The sequence below is a fragment of the Ananas comosus genome, linkage group 6, assembly GCF_001540865.1.
Source record: "Ananas comosus cultivar F153 linkage group 6, ASM154086v1, whole genome shotgun sequence".
NCBI lineage: Eukaryota > Viridiplantae > Streptophyta > Magnoliopsida > Poales > Bromeliaceae > Ananas > Ananas comosus.
Window position 1 is genome coordinate 12,659,015 of NC_033626.1, and position 21,438 is coordinate 12,680,452.

The window sequence follows — 21,438 nt, forward strand, 5'->3', positions numbered from 1 at the left end:
AAAAGATTTGAAATTTGCATTTCTAAACACCTTATAAGTGCGTTATAGTCCTGTTCAAAGGAATGCGATCGGTCATGTGTTGAAAGCTCTATCATCGAAAACAACTCGATAGTAAATTGCCCTATTACTGTCGAAGAGTATTGCTAGCTCAACTCTCTCTGCTCTCTTTCTCTCTCTCTCTCTCTCTATAATATATATATATATATATATTGATATATATATATAATAGTAGGACGGTGAGCTCCTGTTTAGCCTACGTTGTAGAACTTGCCAAGACTCTGCTGAGCCTGTGCTTCATGGCTCTTACTGACTAGGATAAATTTAATTTAATTCTTTCAAAAACAAGTATCAAATCTACATCCTCACATTGATCAACATATATCTTCGGCTCTTCGCTAAGGAGTCATGCTTATCCAAGCCTGGCAGGACAAGGCAGAAATATCAAGAATCCACAATCCTACTAACTACAAGCTGGATGGTACACCCACATGCAATCCTCTCTCAACATGGTTGTTCATATTTCAAAAAAATGTTATCATCTATCATCAGACCACTGCAATTCAATCACCACCCTCCACTTGGGGCAGCAGCAATCAGCTCTAACCTAGTGCTACATATTGGCCCTCATGCATCATACTCAACACAGACTATCACACAAAGTTAATAATATAATGCTCAAACACTAGTAGGAGAATAAGATGGAGAGAGTTCTTGATCATTTGAAATTGTGAAAACTGCCTGAAGAGTCCTCAAACCATTTACCTTGTAGTTTGATCCCCATCCTTTTTTATTGTTAAATTAGGTCCCTCGATGTTGGATTTTGTCTGGGGAGCAAACTGAAATATGCTGTAAAGCTGCAAAGGTTTTGAACCCATCATACAATTTCACCCCATTTTCCATTATTAGCCAAGCACTTTACATAATGATCTATGATCTCTTTACCGTCCATGCAAAATTTTAACACTTAAATTCATTACATTGCCTCTGACAAAATATTCCTAGTGATAAGCAGATAATAGGAACGTCTCACATTTTCTCTTACTTGCCTTCTGTTCAGGATTTGCAACTCATCCTAAATATCAAACATCCTTAATGCACTTTTCCTGGACAGCTGCAACCAAACTTACCATTAAGAACAACCAACTTCAGCTCTACACTGTACATTCTTTCAAATACCATTGATATCAAAGAGCTACCTCAACAATAAACTGCGTTCCTCCTGACAAACCACCCTTCCGCTCGGCGATCACCTCTTCCTTCTTTTTGGTTCCACCTGCAATGGACAGACCAAAAGTACGGATTGAGGATTGGAAAAATAACATTCATAAAGTCAACAGACAACAGGTATAAGAGTAGCCAAAATTGTGCACATCCCAAGTAAAATTATATGCACAATATCTTTCACTGTTAGGAATGTCTTGACGTCAGATCCTCATACTGGTCACGGTTCTGAAGCCACGTAGACAAAAGCCAAAAAGCTTAAGCAGCCTAAGGCAATTAAACCCTTAAAGATCTAGGCGTTCGCAAAACAGCCATTGAAAGTAGCACATCTTGGCAACTTATTTCATATTTTAATTTGATTTTGTAACTTATTCCACATCCTAAGGTAGACTGCTTAACCTCATTCAAGTAATATGTCTATCTGTACCTAACACAAAGATTTCTAATTACTTAAACCTCGTTCAAGATGATCCTCATATAATAGTAGTAGTTCAAAGAAATACTTCGTACAGAAACTTCCGGAGTTTCTGCTGCAGCATAGTGTATTAAGACTACACTGGTTTTAAAGATCATTACAAACAAGATAAGTCAGGGAAAGAGCACGATCTCACCTTAGGCTCAGAGTTTGGTGATACAGTTGATGCATCCAGATTTACTTTGGCATAATCTACAGATGTACAATCTGTACACAAGAAGTTATCTAACTTTTTGGCCTGCTCAATGGTCAATCCCATACAAGATGGGTGAAACCTGCTCAGGTTAAAAGGGCATATGTGATACATCATATACTAAGCTTTCCAAGGGAAAATTATAATGGCACTAAATATAACAAAAATTACAACATAAATGAAATCATAAACAGTTATCACTTCTACAGACATCTAAAGTAGCCTTATATGCAAGACCACCCTAAACCAAAACATGATTGATTGAACCGCTTGATCGAAAAGAAAAAGTACCGATTAGCAACAGTGCCAGAAAATCTGTTCTTTCAGTATCCACGTAAAGGTCAAACATGTGCTGGGAGATGCATATCTTCAACAATGAAGCAAAACTACACATTCAACAAAGACCCAACAACATCCTCCCTTATCAGAAATTGATAACCATAGACAGCTAAGGATCATTCAGAGAACAACATCAGTTTGAAAATGCAAATTAGGGTTCCACCTCGCGATAGATTTATTGATAAATGCAAATGCAAAAAAGTGCGAGACATTCCTCTGAAATAACCAAGAGAGGCAGTAAGAAGGTGCACATTCCAAAGACCACAGCTGCGCTAGGCAATTAAAATTGGTGAAGGAAAATTGACAAATGCAATTGTACTCGACCAACATAAGTGATATGTAGATATCAGAGTTTGCCGCAGCGTGCTATTTAATTCTAAGGATTAAATATATCTCATTTAAGCGACTATGAGTACCAACACAGTGCTCATCAGTTCATTCAGCCGTACTGTTTTTTTGTTACTGTTTATTCAGCACGAAAGAATGCCTCCTACTGTGAAGAATAACATGCATTCTAGAAAGATTACAAGAGAGAAGGAAAGTAACTTATTTTGGCAGAACAGATGGAAATCTTAGTGGCTATTAAGACCAATTGCAGAGAAAAAGATAACGAACATCATCCAAAAGACAAGAAATATCAAAGGTTGCTAGCCTTGAAGTAACTCCTTCGACCTTTTAGTAAGAATCACCAAAATGCACAAGACACCACAAACAATTCACCGCACTCAAAATAATGCGACGGCTAAGAAATCATCAGCAAGTAAAAGCAGAGTTATTAAGCAACATTAAACTGCTGAAAGCATGGGGTTGTCTCGATGGCTCACCAATCCTTGCATCCCTCGCACTGTATCATGAGATCGTCAGGGTTGTAAGGCATCTCACACTTGCAATACCTTCACAAAAACATACAAAACCCAAGCATTAGATCACATCGCGGATCAAAAGGAAAAGCAAAATAAGAAAGGAAGTGCAATCCATGGTTTGGGAGGGATCATAATCGTACACGGCGACGCGGTCAGGGGTGAAGGCGCCGGTGGCGGCCTTGTACTCGAAGCGGCAGAAGTAGTCCTCGGCGCCGACGTTCTCGAGCTTGGTGTAGCTCTTGAAGGAGTGGACGATGCACCTGCCCTCGATGGTGTGGGCGCTCTGGACGTCGTAGTGGTCGGAGAGGAAGAGCTCCTTGGCGCCGTGGAACTGCCGGCGGCCCCCGATCGACTCCTCCGGCCGGTAGTACCACCGGACGCGCACCCGCACGTTGTTGCGGTGGTCCGCCTCGATCTTCTCCACCCGCGCCACGTACGGCGGCTTCTCCGAGTCCGACGGCCGCATCAGTACAGCGTCCCCCACTATGGTCACCACTCCACTACTTATTAAGCTTTTTCTTTTCTTTTTGTTTTTCTTTTCTTTTTTTTTTTTTTTTTTTTTTTTTTTTTTTGGGGTGTGAGAGTGTTTTGAGAGGAGGTAGGAGATGGTGATGATGATGCATACCTTTGACGACCTTGTTGGTGCCCTGGATGGTGTAGGAGTCGAGGTCCTTCTTCCCGGGTTTCGTCTTCGCCATTTGAGCTGATTTTCGAAGCTAAGAAACCCTAGTGTGTAATAAGTGCGTGCGAGCGAGGGAGGGACCGAGAGGAGGGGAGGAAGAGAGGCAAAGACAAAGGTGGCCTGCGTGCGGGGAGAGAGGCCGCATAATACGGGCAACGGATGGATGAAATGAGAACCGTCTAGAACCGTGTTAGATAGGATATTAAAGTCATCGCTGCCGTCCACAATCGGACGGCCACGATTGCACTTTGGACGGACGCATGATTACGGGGCCGTATAGGCGCATCGCATGTGGGGGGACAAAAATTCTATGGGCATGGTATATTTAAAATTTAGTATTGTATATACGATTGTATAATTCAATGTTAAAATTTTTTAAATTTTTTAATGTTAATACCACGTGGACCATATCTACGTGGTCCACGTGGGTCTTTCAAGGTCACGAGAGGGGTAATGACCCTCTCGTCACCACCTACCCGCGGCGCACCGTGGACACGGTACGCCGCGGGTAGGCCGTCGCACGGGTTTGATTAATCAAACCCGTGCGNCGGCAGCGTGCCCAAACTAATTAGTTTGGGCACGCTGCCCATAGAATTTTTGTCCCATGTGGGGGCCACAATAGATTGGCTTTGGTGGCCGACGATGGCATTGATGGCGCAAACCTTAATGATTTTTTCCGTACGTACTGGAACGCTAACGAGCTGTCATGTTAGATCCATTATTATTGATTCAAAGACTTAGAAAGGATGATACAGTTTACCGTCGGGCGCAAATGGTAGGGAGCAACGGACAAGTAAGAATGGTGCGCGCGTAGAATCGTATCATACGGCTCTCCTGCGCAGCTTCTACAATGCAATCGCCGAAGGAGATCACTACTGGTGTCGGGTAACAAAAGTTGTTAGGGGTTGGTGAGATGGAGGTGTCTGCAGCGACACGCACAGCACACAGTAGCTTCATTCGCCCACGCATCAAAAGGTCCCCTGCACCTGCAAACTCGTACAATATCCTAAACTGCAGAAACACATCAACAGTTTATAAAACGATCAAAATTTTCTGTAGCATCAGAAAAAGACAATTCACGAAGAGTTCCCGGCCCACCTAAAAATAAAAGATGAGGCTGGCCACGGCGACTCCAACACTCTAAACCTTAGTTGATAAGAGCAAGCTAGTACACTCTTTTCGTATTTATGTACCACACCGTGGCGTCACTTTCTTTATATTTTTTTTTTTCATTTGAGAAAATGAAAGAGACCAGAGGCTCGCCAGCTTTACAAAAATGAACAAGCTCGAGAGGGCCGCAACAAGGCCCACAGAAAACCGAAACCAAAAACGAAAGTACAATACAACAGCGGCAGCAAAGCACAGAGAAAAGAAATTAGAAAGCCAAAACAGACACACCGCATCAAAGAAATTTGGAATCATAGTCTAACGCTTCAATATGGCTCGAAATGGACATTGACATTGGCATTCACTAGGTCCTGCCAAAATCCCCTTTATCAAAACAAAGTGGCAAGAAAGAACAAAACATAGAAAAACGATGAGTTCGATGAGAAGAGAACAAAAAAATTAGCAATGCAACGACTACAAACACTTATAATGCAAAACCTACCATTTATCAAGAATCAAAATTAGTATCAAAATAGCATTTATAATATAAGTATGCAACATGGCCATGTATCTCTTGTACACTTGCATAATCTGGCAGTCGAGAAAGGCCATTCGAAGCAGCAAGGACATAGCAGTCTATTAAATAACCAGTCTCTGTCAGAGCAGCATAGTAGCATTCGAAACCATGAATTTGGGATCATTCTTACAAATGTACAAAAATTAAAGATCGAAATCACTTAATATAGTTGTAATACTAAAACTACATTTAGCAGACTAAATGAAATAGGGTTGCAACTGTGTTGCCATAGTTTCAGCACAGAAAGATCTGTCGCAAATCTCCTTGCATATGAACATAAAGAAAATACAGAAACACTAGAACTTGTTACTAGAACAAATGGAAATCCTATGATCAAAATAGTATATTGACAGAAACATCGGCAATTTAGTAGTAACTTCATGATTCGTAGCATTTTAGTAAATTGTGGTTCTCTGCATGGTTTAAAAGATTTCAGAGCATATTTTGCTGCATTCTTTTAAAATGATTTAAGGTCAAAACCCAATGCTACATTATATCCCCACTTTACCTGTATAGTGCATATGCAAGGAAAGGTTGTCCATTAGTTTTCTGTTTCTTCTAACTCTCCCATGTTGTTAAAGCCACAACCAAAACATGTATACCTCTTGCGCAGCTCCTCCCCAAGTGAAGCATATATCTTCTCCAATTCTGCTGTCTGCTTGTTTCTGGTTAGGGAAATTTCTTAATGAAACATGTAAAGAGGGGACCATAATCTTTTGCGAGCAAATTATAAAACAGTACTGCAGCATGTACGTCAGTTGTATCTCAGAATGCAGTTCACGAGTCAACTTTTGTAAGGTGACAATCAGATAATTGTTTAGTTTTTCATATTTATGTCCACCTTAAAAGCCACATTTGAAATCAACTGCATTTTATTCTCAAAAAATATATATATATATATCAACTGCATTTGTGGGATCTCTGGGGAATTTATAGTATTACTGTAAACAAAATTGGAGATTTGAGGATATCCTGCCAGTTCCTGAAGCTGCTTTGTTTCTCCCATAACAGCTTCCACAAGGAACCTTTTTCTTTCAATATCAGCCAGCTCCCGACATACCTGTAAATAAACTGCAAGTCAATATTTGCCATCAAAATATTAGTCTGAAGATTTTTTTCTTTTTAATGGAGATCTGTTTACTCTACTACAGAATTAACTAATCAGAGTCTAATGAACATCTAGTGGATTTAATGGAAATCACCCGTCTTTTTTTTTATGACTGCACTCACGTCAAAAATTTAATTATAGTATAAATTACTTGTTGAAATTATGAACTTCAGGCTATTCTTTTCATAAATAATTAGATTCATGACATAAACTGCCTCTTTTCATAGTAAACACGAATAGAATATAGCAAATCTCAACCACAATTCCAAGTAAAATTTGTGTTTCTTTGGATGCATAAAGAGTTCCCCTCCATTACAATCCGCACAGTTTGGAAGGCAGAAAGCCTCTTAGTACATAATTCTCAAAAAACATAAGTGACTATGCACAATTAAATGACAGGATAAACAAACCAACCTCGTGATGATCATGTAATTCTTTCTGGTACTCACTTTCCAACCTTAGCATCTCAGCATCAATACACTTGATCTCAACCTCCAAATTTTTTATGATATTTTCTGAATCAAAACTGTCATCCTCGCTACAGAGTTTTCCAACTGTTTGGGCAATCATGTCAGACATGCTTAAACAAAAATATAAAAAAAGAAGCATATACGTAAAAATATGATAGAATTAATTAGATTAAAAACCGACAAAAGGAGTAAACAAATCTTTATCCCAAACTTGCAGTTGCCTCTAAGCATTCCAAAATGAATGTGATTCTAAAGTATTTGACATTTCAAAGACTTTATGGTCTCATTATATGTTTGTATACTTCAACAACCGTTATTATCCAATTCTACCATACAGGAAAAACAGCAGAAACACGCACATACATGAAACCCAATCTTAAAAGCAACATAATTAGTGACTTAATACGCTTCTGTGTGCAAAAAAAATTTGCAAGTTCAGTGATTAAAAGATAAGAATCATTGTAAAAGATAAATTATGTTACAATCTTAGACTATTGGAGGAGATAAATTACAACCTGGGGGGTGGTGGGGAAGGCTCACTTATGAGCAAATACAGAACAAGGAACACAGATAATATAGTCACAAATCCAAAGAGAGACCAAAGAGAGAAGTTGCCATGAATATCATAAATATTCTACAACTATGCTTGTTGTAGATTTTTGAGAAATTTAAAAACCACTTGCCATTGTCTAGTGGGATTTTGTGACATGGTTGTCTCAGGGACTCTTTGGCAACCATCTCTCGGAAATGCCTGGAGAATTTGATAGTGACTTAGGATTACAATAGTTGAAGAGATCTACAGACATACCTAAAATATTCACTAAATTCACACAGAAACTAAACATAGTTAGATTGAAGAGTAAGGTGTTGTTGCATCTTTACATGTTCAGGACATCATTATGAGCCATTTATGAAATGCGTATGTAAGAAGAATGTTTGATCGTTAGTGAAAAATGTTACTAGAATGGTATAGGATTTTGTGAATCTAGATATTGTCGTTTCCAAGGGAGACAAGAAATGAAGTAGCATGTGCATTAATTATTGAAAAAAGTGTGAATAGGATCTCATTCTCTTAATAGCATACACACTTTTTAGCTATGAAACTAAGAGAGGTTAAGTTTGACATGGATCCCAATCAGGAACCCTACAGTCTAACTTCTGTCAATGCACACATGATACTAGCAATTTAGAACCATTTTCCCATAGTAGACATAACTGTCCCAGACATCTTACTGTCATACCGACTAAGTTTGTTCAAGACCTCGAATACTTCTAAAAGAAGATCAACTTCTTAAGTTGCATGTTTTTGAACTAAAATACAATACCTGCTGTAGCACAAGGTAAATAACCGAAACAATAAGAATCAAACAAACAATGAATCAACAAACGGTTCTCTATCTAGCATTGCCCAAATAAGCTATGAGACAGAATCACAAAAAGGAACTCTACCAGTAGGGAAGGAATCAACTAGGGAGGAGGGCGCATAACTCAAATAGGACCAACCTTATCTTTACATTCAATCCACTCATCCTATTAATGAAATCATCTCTACATGGACAAAAAGAAGATGATATTAGGCAAATCCTGTATTAGATAAAGAGTTCAACAAACAATACATAAAATGGAAAGGAGAAGTTCAGATAACCATTACCTTTGAACATCCTCTTCTCTCTTTAAACAACAAGTACCACCAAGAAGAGCATGTAATAATGGTTTCAAATTCAAATCAAAGAAAGGCACGAAAAAGCCATAAGAAATTAAAGAAACTCTAGATTCCTTGTCACCGACCTTGAGCGCGGCCAGATCAGATCCAACCTTGGATATTTCCTCCTGCAAACGATATATCCTTCCCTGAATGAAACAGAACCCTAATGAGAGAAGGTAACGCAGAGAGATTCATAGGATTAGTTAAGGAGATATCGGGACCTCGATAACTAGCATAGAGGCGTCGGTCATGGCGAGGTGAGCCTGGGACCCTTGAAGCTCCTCCTCCACCATCTCCTTCGCCCTCTTGGCGCTCGCGAGATCGGAATTCGCGGAATCGAGATCGTATTGGAGCTCGACGAGGCGTTTCCTAAGGTCCGAAACCCTACGCTCTTAAAGGTGGAGAAGAGGACGAAGACGGAATCAATTTGAGAATAAAGGAGAATCTAGGGTTTCTATTATAGGGTTTACCTCCACGGGACTTCTCGGTGGCGAAGTCGCGGATGAGGGAGAGTAGTTGCTTCTGGGGCTCGGCGTTCGCCATGGACGGGGTCGAGAGATCTCGTCTTTTTCCTCTCCCCGCCTCTAGCTCCCGATTCCCTCGTTTCGCGCTCTTGGGTTTCCGGCGCAATTTATATGTCGGTGTTGGAAACGGGTCGGAGGATGAGGATCCGTAAGCGCACGCGACGTAGGAAGCTGGTCGAATATCCGGTCCACATTTTGGATTTAAAGGCCATAAGCCCAAACATTTTACTTCGACCCATAAAAATTAAAAATAGTAGTAATAATGGCCCGTTCCTCGGTCCACTGAACACAGCCCTTGTAGCCCAATGGAGGCCTCTTATGAGCCTCGTTGGTGAAATCAAAGCTCATGATTAACATTAACAAATTTGTTATATATGTGGAGGCACAATGTCCCAATATAGATAGATTTATTTTTCAGCTGTTTATTGCACAAAATTACAAACTACTATGTCTTATTGTAACACATACATAATCAGTTTTACATTATAGGAAAAACTATAATTATAATAGTCCTTTCTTATTCTTTTTTTTTTTTTTTAAGAAAAAGGTAGCACGCTACCCGCTTCATTCATTTTCTTTGTTATTCTTGTTAATCATTAAGCATGTCGGCAGATGTTCTCTGTCAACCCAATAGTTGCCGACGCCTAAAATGAGAAAGATTAAACTGGTGAAATGAAACCCCAATTTCTGTCATATAGTTAAAGCACTAGCCCACCAAAATTAAAGAACTGTACCTGAGGAACTGCCCAAATCAATCAATATTCGATTTGTTGGCATTCGGTTAAATCGAATCGGATACGCCCATAAGCGGGTTCGATCCGACGGTTGTTATGTTATCTAATTAGATTAGAATTAATTTCGCTTTCAAATTAGAAAGTTAGTTAGAGATAAATCCTAATTATATTAGGATAACAATTAATAACCGATTTGGCATTATTTCTAACGCTATTAGAATTTTGGAATCCCTTATAAATATGGGAGCGATCCCACATAACAAAATATGAACAAGAACAGAAAAAAAAAAAGAGAATAAGAAAACGAAAAAGAGAAACTACATCCTCCATCAACCTATTAAAAAAAAAGAGAATAAAAAAACGAAAGAAAGAAACCACATCTTCCATCAACCTATTATTCTAAGAGGGACTTGAACGGTGGATTTGTGATCGTGCTCGTTTATAGTTCGATCCATCACGAGTTTAGAACGTGAGAAGATTTAATTAAGAACGATTAAAGGACACATGAATCAATCTCGACGATCCGGGCTCATCGAGTTGTAACGCGAATAGCTTCCGCAAAAAGGTACGATCGAATGCTTTCGCTGCGTTCTACACGATTTAACCGATTCGCACCAACTCAACCCACAATTCCATGATTCGGCATAATTCCGCACCTAACCTCGCAACCAATTCAATTGAAATGCTGTGAGCTGCCCCACAAATAGTGGCATCTTGAAAAACACATATGAATCAATTAAAATTCTTCATATTATGTATACTGCACCTCCACAATTTATTGAGAAACTTTTGAGCTCGCCGTATCAATAATCCGGTTACAACTGAGCATGCATTTAGGGAAACTTTATGACATGTCCCTTTTGGAACAGATAAATATACCTACTTATAATCCCTGTTTACACCCTATACTGTACATATGTTATATGCAATTCCGAAACTTTTGCAGAGATTTAATTAATTAAAATTTTTGGTACCATGATGACTAGGTCCAAACAAATTAATGAGGAGAGTGACACCGAGGACACCATCAACAGGGGGTTTTCTTGAATTAGGAGGCAAGTCGTAATCATAGCTCAAGACATAATATGGATGTCCTTATAACGCCCCACAGCTTTCATCAGATTAGGGTTTAGCTTCACATGGGATTAATAATTAACGCAGGCGTTTTGCGAACTAAAGTTAAGTGGAATAATAATCTATTGTCTTGTATCGGATTTTGCTATAGATTGCGAAGCAATAATTTTGTTTAAATATCGCATTCGCAGATCTAAGTAACTAAAAATAGCATGAAAGAAATGCAGAAGTTGTTGATTGGACTTTTGGAATTTGTTTTTGTACTCGAAAAGGAGCAATGGTAGATTTGACAATCGAAAGTGCAAAACTCTTACTATAATGAGAAGCTGAGATTAAGATTTCAAGTCACAAAATCAAAACACTACATTCCCTGAATAGTAGAAACCAAGTATATGAAATTTGCCACTCTAGCAAACATATATACTTCCAAATTTTTAGAACATCTTACACAACCAATTGAAGGGAAAGCATGCATGCATTATCATGGCAGATGCCTCACCTAACACTAATCGATGAGGAGAGCTTCACGCTCTCTCTCTCTCTCTCTCTTTACCTCTCTCTCTCTCTCTCACTCACTCACTCACTCACTCACTCACTCACTCAATGAGAGCAACATGCATGCTTAGCTTTAGATGTTTTAGTACGGACGAGGTATGGTTGATGGCTCCTGGGACCATGGGAGCACATGGGCTTTTAAAGTTGGGAACCTATTCATTGCAAACCCATTGGGGGGACTTATATATAATTAAAGAGCACATAACAATAATAATAATCTAGTTAAGCTACAAAATGGTTTCCTCTCCTCCATTTAGATGATGGTACGGTTCGGAGGGACCAATCTGCGTCCTTTAAACCTCATTTGTGGGAGGGAGAAAGGAAAAATAATATTTTTTTTTTAGAAATAGATAGCATGCTATTTGTTTCGATTATTTCATTTAAAAATAAATCTAGCTGAAAATATAAATCAACTAAAATTCGAATTTGAAACCTCAAGTATCAACCATCAATCTCTTTTTTATTTATGTTAGAGACCGTCGGTGGAAAAGGAAAAAGCCAGGGAATAAAATAATTCATCTCTATTTGGATTAAAACTCAAGGGTAGGAAAATAAATAAATAAATAAAAAGAAATTGATCTTTCACAATGATTAATAATTTTTTCATCAAAAGTGGGAAAAGAGAGAAACGAAGCAAGTTTTTTTTTTTTTTTTTTCTCTTCTCTTGATCCAAACAATAACAGAATAAATATTTCCTTGTCTTTTCTTTCTTTCCTTTCCTTTTTTTTTTTGACTCACTCACTTTTTTTTTTCTTGTTTTTTTTTGCCTGTACGATTATTGGTCTTGCAATGGTGATTTGTAAGGACGAATATTGCAAGAATCAGTTGACATACATAGAAAATATATTTTTATTAATTGATAATATGTTAGCCGTGGTGATGAATTTAATCAATTCCTTCTGTTTCATCTCAAACTACAAAAGTGACAGTTAGTATTTATTGACTGTATTAAAATATCTTCTTTTACTCAACTATTACTCTTTCTCTTGAAAACAACTAACTTGTTTTACTTTGTCACAAATGAGATATTGAGAGTCATTTAATAGGGATGAGATTTTTTTTAAAAAAAAAAAATCAATACTACTAATACACTTAAAAAATAAGGCCTAAATTTTATATCTCCTTTTTCTTAAAAAAAAATAATAATTTACAATCTCTCCATCGGCCATTCAAGTTCCCTTTTTTTTCACTATTCTAATCAATTTCCTTTTGAAATATTAACAATTAAAAAAAATACCTACATTTTTAAATTAAAAAAAATAAAAATTTATTTTTATTTTTTAGATGTACCAGTAGCATTTAGAGACCATGGAAAGGGACAAAAATTGTATGGGCATAGTTCCCAAACTAATTAGTTTGGAGACTATGCGGATCGGCACCACGTGGCCGATCCGACGGCCAAGGATGAAAAGAAAAAAAAAAGCCATGTATTTTTAGAGAGGGAGAGGAAAAAAGCAACTGAGAAATAAACCCGTCGGATCGGCCACACATCTACACGTCTTATATTAGAATTGAAAATTTGTCATGCACAAATTAGCTAGTGTCAGGGGTCACACATGCAGTCCTCTTACTAAACTTGTTATTTCTTTTTCTCTTTTCTTTTTTAAAAAAAAAAAAAAAAGAAAACTTGTTGTTCTCATAGCAACAAGCAAAAATCGAGTCCAATGCAGTCACGTAGTAGGGAAAGGAACTGCACATGCAATAAATAGCATGCAGGAGCCAGGATGGGAATAAATTAAAATACAGAGGATGGAAATGGAAACTGTGATTGGATCAGTTCTGGATAACTTGTATAAAATAAAATATCCTCAAAAAAAAATTTAAAAACATGTGCAAAATAATTCTCGATGCATGCTAAGCTGATCTTAAGACTTAAGAGGGTAAGAAATATATAGCTAGATCCTATTTTATTACAATATTAGGTTCTGATCCGTATATACTTTTTAAAGAACCTTTTCAAAAAAAAGTTCAGATTAAATAAAAATAAGTGAGCTAAGAGTGAATAATCATTTTATAAAAAACAAAGTGTTTTTACCACGCACTAAAATATTTAATTGAAAATATTTAAGAACCAAGCTAATTAAATTAACTACATTATCAGGGTAATGCAGTTTAGGGAGAACTTAAATAACCTCTTAGCAATATATCATTTAGCCAATTTGCGATATTAAAATAGTACAGACACTATATGCCCAGCTTGTACTATATTTATATCATTCACCCGGTTCACTGAATACGCACCGATCGTACTAACCAAATCCACGATATTAATTGTTAAACTTATCAAAATTAGGGAGTAGTTTGGATTAACACAAACTGTGTGCGGTTCGGTTAAAAATTAAGTTTGGTAAAAATAAAAACATCGATCGCTCAATAAATAGCATAACGATAAAAAATTCATCATCTAGTTATAGACCAGATTTTATTTGTTTAGTTATTTATTTACAGAAGATAACTTTAAAACTATTTCAAAGAGAATTTATTTTTGATGAGTGCCTAGCTATATATGGAATCTCCACGCGATCTTCATGATGGACGGTAAGACTAATAAAACTCCTCTGAGTAAACTTGATTTACGAACGAGTCGCAATTTCATCGATCCAAACACCATAATTCCTATTTGCAATCATATTCTAATGTTCTTTGCTTTGTACCATTTTGAAGGACACTAGACCAGTTTTCTCTCAATCCAAAGCTTTTGGAAAGGAAAAGATCGAGTCACATGACACGGGGCTTTTGCTTGCCTGGCGACACAGGTTTTATGCTGCCGACTCCCACAACATCTTTCTTTATTTGGCGTTCTGGCCGTGGATCCAAAGATTAATGGACTGCTTTCATTTAGTACTTCAGAAACATATATAAGATAGAGGTGATAGTTATAGTACGTGGCTCTGAGGTGTGCCATGAATTGTATGTTTTGAGCATCCAAGGGAGTTACTAATTAGTTGGTCCTCAACCAAATTTAAGGGCTACAGAATAGTTAAATATATTAAAATAGGGTTAATTTTATGCAACTCTTTTAAATATATTAAATAGCATATGCATCCTTACAAAGTTCAAGTTATCAAATCTATTCCTTCAAAAGCCTAGTAACGTTCATATTTGCCCATTTGGTTTGTTACTGTTAGTATTTTCAACGATGAGTGCGTAAAATGACTATTTTGTCATTATAAATTTGTTCCAATGAAAAGCTTTTTTTTCTTTCTTTCTCTCTTCTTGTCTTCGCCATAGCACGTACAATGCACTTCATTTTTGCCAATCTAAGGTCTCGCCTTCGACGTTGTTGACGCAGTTTTGCTGTCACCATGAATAAAAAAGAGAGGATGCATGAGAAAAATGACGAAACTCAACATTAAAATATAAATTATATATATAAGAAATGAAAAGGTCATTTTACCTATTAACTAACTGTGGTTAATTTTTTTAACTCATGATTATTTAAATTTTGGTAATAAAAAAATATATTTACAAGCGAAAGAACTTTTGGAGGGATAAATTTGGTAACTTAAATTTTATAGAAATATATTTGCTATTTGATATCTTTGTAGGGTGCCAAATGCAATTATCCCTAAAAACTATTAAATGTACAATAAAGTGTAACATTTACTGCTTATGACATGATGGGGGGTGCATTTATTATTTGGTGCTGCTTAAACTTCTGTTTTTACTCTGCTGTAAAAATTTCATATTACAAAGAGAAACTATTTAATAAAGTTCTAATATAATATGTTTCCTCACAATATTTTTGGGCCAGCAATTCATCAAACAATGCTACATTCGCAGGTTCTGAAGCTACTTATTCGTCTTCTTTTTTTTTCTTTTTTTTTTTGAATTCAGTATTTAGTTGTAATCTTATGTAACTTTCGAATATACTAGAATCCTGGTTGCTTGGACTTGCTCCAAGTGTGATAGGGCTTAGAGAAATTATTTGCTGCTCCATGATAATGCGTTCATACGCCATGTGGATCGCATATTTCGAGTCATTTATTTCATACTTTGTATCCACAGTAGAACTGCTTTACTGCTTTACATTTTAATCAAGTAAAGATTATAATTTACTGGATGGTCGACATGAAATTTGATGTATTAAGTATTACATTAAATCATTAATATTTACTAATTATTAAATAAATATCTTAACAAACTTATATTTGATGTATAAAATAGGTTCCTATACGAGTTTGATTTGGGGGTCAGGTTCGTGTTAAGTTCGAGTGTTGATAAAAACAACACCAAATTCCGTATTTGTCAGACTATTTTTTTTAGACTTTGATACTTATAACCATACATTACCCATTTTGCATCAATTGAATATAATCCTTTCAAATTTAGTGTCAAATAAAATTTTAGATATCCATACACATTGACATCCCTAAGAGCCCTGCCTTGTGGTTGAGAACCCTAGATTGAGAAATCACACCATCGGATGCGTGATAGGCTACCAATTCACCCACCACATTGTCTCTATACTTTGATCGATCCCCAGTTCTCTGCTACCTATTTCACCCACCACATTGTTTCCATACTTTGATCCCTAGTTCTCTATCTCCTCTAGAGCCTTAAATGATTGAAATGGATCCGTCCATATATAGGAAGTACGGTTCTTCTAGTCTACAACAGGAGATGTAGGATGAACCAAAGCTTTATTTACAATCAGTGATAGCGCTATTTGGGCTTTGGAACAATTTGTCTTCGATCCGAGCCTCGAGCATCTAAGCTAGCTGATCTACACTTTATCCTAACTCAAGCGGGACCTATAACTCGAGAAAGCCTGAACAACTCAATATCAGATTAATCCTAAAACGGAACAATCCTACCCCACATGGCCACAATGAATGAACTCGAACGACTCAAGTGTAACTCGAATCAAGCACCAAAATTTCGAACCACGAAGATTGGAACCCGAATAAGACGAGATCCAAACAAGTGAAAAGCCAAATAACTATTATTGATCTGAATCCTAATGGCCTTTTGGCAGCCCGAAAGAAGAGTCGATCTTAGCTGTAAAACCTACCCATTTTTCACTGCAATGCCACGCAAAGTGGATCTTAGCTTTGAAGTTACTAGCTAGTATAGATGCACGTGAAAGTGAAACACTTCCTCTGGAAATTTTCTCATCCCCTTAGTAGGAACTATAGTTTAAGTTCTCTTGAGAAAGAGCAAAGCGTAGATTCGTACCATTAGTGACGGGATCTCCAATTTTCTGATAGCATTTGAAATTTTGTTCAAAATAAGGTTAAACATATCATTAATTCACAAATTACATTTTAAAGAAAATCCGTCTCTTAATCGAGTGCCGGCTTCTGTTACATTTAAATCTAAAATTTTTTAACTTCTAATTAATTAATCTGCATGTCGGGATTATTAGGCTCACACCAGTGCATTTATTTTTTCTTGATGTCTCATATTAACTGTCTTGCCACGTGCATTGCATGTGCACATGTGGCAATGTCTCGATAGAGCAAAAAAAGGCCAATGCAAATATACAGCAATTAGTCGAAAAATATTTTTTTGACTAAAAAAAATCTTTTGTCTATGGTAATACGGCGACTCGGATGGTAAGGAGCTACGCTACAACTAATATAATACATTAATTAATATAAATTAACCAACAATTGCAATCTCCGATAATTGCCAGATGGCTCAATGGCATCTTACGGCGTAACGTAAGCATATAAAAAGAAGGAAAAAGCGGAAAAAAAAAAAAAAGGAAAAAGAACGTACGCTTCGCTCTCGCGACTCCACCCGCTCTTCCTCCTACCTAGCCCATATATTCCCCCCTTCATTTTCTCCCCAACCCCCCAACAACCACCCGCTAATAAGTAACAACCCCATCAGTAGTTGAGGTAGATAATGCCACTCTCTCCAAACCTGCAATGCCTCTTCCTTGCTTTTGCTCCTCCATGATCGCAATTCGATCTTATGCTAACAATGGCTATGACTCGGAGGAGTAGAGTTTTACTTTACTACGTTAAGTCACGTTGAGTACGTACGATATAATTTTTGAGAATGGGGACTAGTAAGAGCGAAGGGACGAAGCAGCGGGTGAACCGGTGCCTGAGCAAGATGTCGGACCGGGACACGGAGGCGATGGCGGCGTCCGACGCGCGGCCCACCGACAGGGCCGCGCTCCGCCGCCACTCCCTCCGCGTCCTCGCCCTCCTCCCCGCATCCCACCCCGCCGAGGCCGTCGCCCCGCTCCTCCCCCGCATGCTCACCCCGGCGCTCGCCGGCCTCCTCGTTCCCTGCCTCGTCGACTCCCTCGCCAGCGAGGATTGGGCGGCGCGGAAGGCCGCGTCGGAGGCCCTCACGCTCCTCGCCCTCTCCAGGAAGGATCTCTTGGCGGGGTTCAGGTCCTCCTGCATCTCCTCCTTCGAATCCCGGAGATTCGATAAGGTTTGCCCACCAAATCCCATCGTTCGTTTTCATCAGATCTATCTATATAGATCTGTCTTAGATATACTGATTTTGGAGCTCTGTTTCTTGTGCTTCAGGTGAAGATTGTACGGGATTCCATGAATAGAATGCTGGAAGTGTGGAAAGAGATTCCTCCTGCTGCTGATAGCAACTCGAATGCTATTCCTCCGACAACAAAGTCGCAATCCGATCCATCTAATTTAGGTGATGAATTGATCTGGTTGATCTGGCTTCTTCCTTATTATGTTCGCATCTTTTTTGTCGGTGGGGCAATTGCAAAATAATCCAGCTGTTGTTTGGTCTAAAAACTTCGCAGAAATTCGATCGGCATTATATTTATCAGTATTACAAATGACGTAGTTTTTCCGCCTAAGTATTACTCCATATTTATCTGCCGATCTTTTTTGGTGTCGAATCACTGTTTCTTCATAAACTCAGTGGATGTTCCTTTCGCTCTTTTTGAAAAAGATATGTATCTTTCAAATTTGATGTATTCTGATAAATGGATGGACGCCGGGACATAATTTTTCCAACTATGATATCTTATGGGCAGGAAGTGCGAGTGATGGGCGGTCTTTAAATGCTTCCCAAAGTTTGAAATCGGTTCAATCTTCTTCTCCTCTTGTCACAAGAAAGAGCAGATTTTCATCAAGCAGATCACCTCCACCTGATGCCTCACCCATAGTAACCGCTAGAAAGATCAACGGTTCCATTAGGAGTAAGATATTGTCGCCGCCTTTATCTCGCAAGATGGATCATACAAAGACCTCCGAGTGGAGGGTTGAAATTGCCGTTGGAAACACTCCTGTTAAAGCTGTGACTGAGGAAAAGCTATTTAAGGATCATGAGCAAGGGGGGAAGGACGGCAATGTTAGATCCAGGTTAGAAGCAAGGAGGATGTTGTTTAGTGAAGAGAAGGGGAGCAAGTCGGCTGTGTTGAGGTCGGGAGCACGAGTGGTTCCATTTCAGGAGAATGGCTCCTTGGAATTAACCGCAGGAACAGACAATATGAGCGATGAGGCTCATGAAGGTCACAGAGACGGTGACTTGTCATTGATTCGAAGGCAGCTGGTTCAGATTGAGAACCAACAGTCCAGTTTATTAGATCTTCTCCAGGTAACATCTTCTAATATGTCAATCACTTATTCCTGTAGACTTAGCTTGTCTAGTTTCCTCACTAAGCTGAGCTCGAAGATTTGCTGCTTCTCGACGAATATGACAAATGACATAATGTACGCTTAGCTTCGGTTGTTTTATAATTCTTTTTCTTCACTTGGATGATATTCTAAACTTAACTGCCTAGAGGATTCAAAACTTAATGCTTGCCATAGAGTATTCATCACCTTTAACCTCTCCGGATTTGCTATAAAAAAATTAGTGATTACCTGCATACTAGCAGCTAGCACCGGTCACATTAAATATTTCATCATTACTTCAACTATTGATAGAATTGACACAACATTGTATATGTGTCTTTTGCTCTCAGATAACTGTTGGCTTCCAGTGATTATGGATGGCGTGACTGCTGTTTATTTGACTTGAACCATTGATCTAACAGAAACTCTCTAGGAGAACTTATCCAGTTATTTTCTTGTAGCTTTATCTATTTGTGTCAATGGCCAAGATTCAGGTCGTGGCAAATGAGTTCTCAATTTCTATTTAATCTCTAGATAGATAAATAGCGAAGTGGAGAATACACAAATTCGTATGTTGCATGTCTCATAGCAATACATCACATACCTCCAGACCCACAGAGTTGGCACCATAATGGTGCACCTGTCGCAAGGTGCAATCTGGCCATCTACATTGGGAATGTTGAGCTAACAGGGCTGCCTAATTTGGCAAACCAGACAGATTGTACTGAACCATTGCTTTAGATTTTGTTCATCTTTTGAGAAACTGGCTAATTGATTCCATCATGATTCAATACTCCGCATTAAGACTTGCTCTATAGAATGCATGACTTAACTATTGTTATCCTTTTTCAGTCAGAGCTATTATATGTTTTTTAGAATTCGAGCATCTATGCTGAAAATATATCTAACTTATAGTTGTACACCTGCTGGTTTCTTATCAGAAATTCATTGGGAGCTCACAAAATGGCATGCATTCACTCGAAACAAGAGTACATGGCATGGAGATGGCATTGGATGAGATATCCCGGGACTTAGCTGCCTCTTCGGGGAGGATGTCAAACAATGATACCGAAGTAAATAATACATGTTGTAGATTGCCCGGAACAGAATTCCTTAGCTCCAGATTTTGGAGAAGGCATGATGGGAGATACTCTTCTAGGTTCTCTGTTTCGGATATCCAGTACCTAAGTGAGGAGAACAGGGCTTCGTACAAGTGGGATAAGCAGAGAGTTGGCTTTCAGGGCGGAATTGTGGTTAACCCACTAGCAGAGATCAATCCGCAATCAAAAGGGCGTGTCGAGGTCAGTTCAAGGACTACGGTAAAGGGTGGAGGTCACGGCGCAGGAAATTGAGTTGCTCGAGATGAAAAGAAGCAGGATTTGGTTCCTCAAGATATGAGGTAATCATTAGCTTCTTGTTGCACTCTTGGTCTTGATAATTTATTATTGATTTGTTAAAGGAGAGAAATTAGGAAACCAATTGTTGATTTTGATTCTTCCCGAGCAATCATGTGCTGAATGTTTGCACTTGATGTTAGTCAGGGTGTCACCTTCAACCATAGTCAGACTTCATAAAAAGCTATATATATATATATATTGAAGCCATTCTCTTAAACGATGCAATGCAGATTCTTGTTTCCTTTTTAACTATGCAATGCAGATTAAGCATTCATCCTAAACTTACATCTCCCTTCCAAGTAATCTTTTTGCTTTTATCATTGATATTGTCTAACTGTTTTTGTATGGTTCCTTTTGTTAATTGCAGAGTTGCGTTATGCGTTACATACATTGACAATTTATTTACATGGCTGAGTGGGTAGTTTTGAAGATCTCCTTGGACTCTTCTCCAGGCACCACAAGTATGAGTTATGCATAAGACATAAAGCCCTTTGGCCGGAATGCTAGATAATTCTGTATTTCGTCGAAGTTGATTTTATTCTTATTCAAAATCCTTGGAATACTTAGTACTCGTTCGTGTATCGTCTTCGATACATGTTTCCATGCTCTTAAACGCGGTCTTTCTTTATGTAGTCTTGTACATAGTGCAGATGGTAGTGAAGTTGTGTTCCTGAATGATATTACTAGTTGGTTTCTTTTATGAATTGAAGTATGAAACCTTTTTAAAGATAAAAAGTAGTTTCCAGCTTAGAATTGCTTCTGATGCATTCATGGTGTTCACAGACCAACCAATCATATCAACGGCTCAGGCTGAACATGTGTGAATGCCTCTGAGTGAAGCACCTGGGCACCAATATTCTT

General features: G+C 38.2%; 3 protein-coding genes across 16 annotated transcripts; 1 reads left to right on the forward strand and 2 right to left on the reverse strand.

The window, feature by feature from the left end:
• LOC109711504 (chromatin remodeling protein EBS-like) lies at positions 712-4,064 on the reverse strand. 5 transcript variants are annotated; one of them, XR_002216625.1, is made up of 6 exons: positions 3,717-4,061; positions 3,232-3,574; positions 3,053-3,121; positions 1,833-1,971; positions 1,197-1,273; positions 712-1,111 (listed from the first exon to the last, which is right to left on the reverse strand). XR_002216625.1 is itself a non-coding variant. In XM_020234589.1 (5 exons), exons 1-4 carry the CDS (start codon positions 3,787-3,789, stop codon positions 1,198-1,200), a joined length of 561 nt encoding a protein of 186 aa, XP_020090178.1. In that variant the 5' UTR covers positions 3,790-4,064; the 3' UTR covers positions 712-1,111; position 1,197. The 5 variants fall into 5 exon arrangements, 3 of the variants coding, with proteins under 3 accessions (XP_020090178.1, XP_020090176.1, XP_020090177.1); XR_002216626.1 differs by lacking the exon at positions 712-1,111 and adding an exon at positions 2,181-2,275 and having other exon boundaries at positions 3,717-4,064; XM_020234589.1 differs by lacking the exon at positions 1,833-1,971 and having other exon boundaries at positions 3,717-4,064.
• Positions 4,380-9,327, reverse strand: LOC109711502. Of its 10 annotated transcripts, none has more exons than XR_002216624.1 (10): positions 9,211-9,327; positions 8,962-9,131; positions 8,824-8,886; positions 8,687-8,706; positions 8,539-8,583; positions 7,719-7,786; positions 6,980-7,119; positions 6,429-6,528; positions 5,966-6,112; positions 4,380-4,759 (listed from the first exon to the last, which is right to left on the reverse strand). XR_002216624.1 is itself a non-coding variant. In XM_020234582.1 (10 exons), the coding sequence occupies exons 1-9, from the start codon at positions 9,281-9,283 to the stop codon at positions 5,999-6,001; spliced, it is 786 nt and encodes a 261-aa protein (XP_020090171.1). In that variant the 5' UTR covers positions 9,284-9,327; the 3' UTR covers positions 4,380-4,759; positions 5,966-5,998. The 10 variants fall into 10 exon arrangements, 6 of the variants coding, with proteins under 6 accessions (XP_020090171.1, XP_020090170.1, XP_020090174.1 ...); XR_002216623.1 differs by having other exon boundaries at positions 4,380-4,784; XR_002216622.1 differs by having other exon boundaries at positions 5,966-6,116.
• Positions 17,849-21,312, forward strand: LOC109711187 (TORTIFOLIA1-like protein 3). Its single transcript, XM_020234113.1, has 5 exons — positions 17,849-18,023; positions 18,122-18,248; positions 18,598-19,160; positions 20,122-20,579; positions 20,945-21,312. Exons 2-4 carry the CDS (start codon positions 18,143-18,145, stop codon positions 20,530-20,532), a joined length of 1,080 nt encoding a protein of 359 aa, XP_020089702.1. The 5' UTR covers positions 17,849-18,023; positions 18,122-18,142; the 3' UTR covers positions 20,533-20,579; positions 20,945-21,312.

Bases quoted from the DNA above. Each gene is read 5' to 3' on its own strand.
- LOC109711502 (XM_020234582.1), bottom strand. From the start codon at position 9,283: ATGGCGAACGCCGAGCCCCAGAAGCAACTACTCTCCCTCATCCGCGAC. The intron at 7,120-7,718 runs GCAAGTGGTTTT...TTGCCCAAACAG, and splicing joins CAAAATCCCACTAGACAATG to TTGGAAAACTCTGTAGCGAG. The intron at 6,518-6,979 runs GTTGGTTTGTTT...GTTTATTTACAG, and splicing joins AATTACATGATCATCACGAG to GTATGTCGGGAGCTGGCTGA.
- LOC109711504 (XM_020234587.1), bottom strand. From the start codon at position 3,789: ATGGCGAAGACGAAACCCGGGAAGAAGGACCTCGACTCCTACACCATC. The intron at 1,972-3,052 runs GTGAGCCATCGA...TAACCTGAGCAG, and splicing joins TGCGAGGGATGCAAGGATTG to GTTTCACCCATCTTGTATGG. The intron at 1,274-1,832 runs GTGAGATCGTGC...TGTCCATTGCAG, and splicing joins CACCAAACTCTGAGCCTAAG to GTGGAACCAAAAAGAAGGAA.
- LOC109711187 (XM_020234113.1), top strand. From the start codon at position 18,143: ATGAATAGAATGCTGGAAGTGTGGAAAGAGATTCCTCCTGCTGCTGAT. The intron at 18,249-18,597 runs GTGATGAATTGA...TCTTATGGGCAG, and splicing joins ATCCGATCCATCTAATTTAG to GAAGTGCGAGTGATGGGCGG. The intron at 19,161-20,121 runs GTAACATCTTCT...GTTTCTTATCAG, and splicing joins GTTTATTAGATCTTCTCCAG to AAATTCATTGGGAGCTCACA.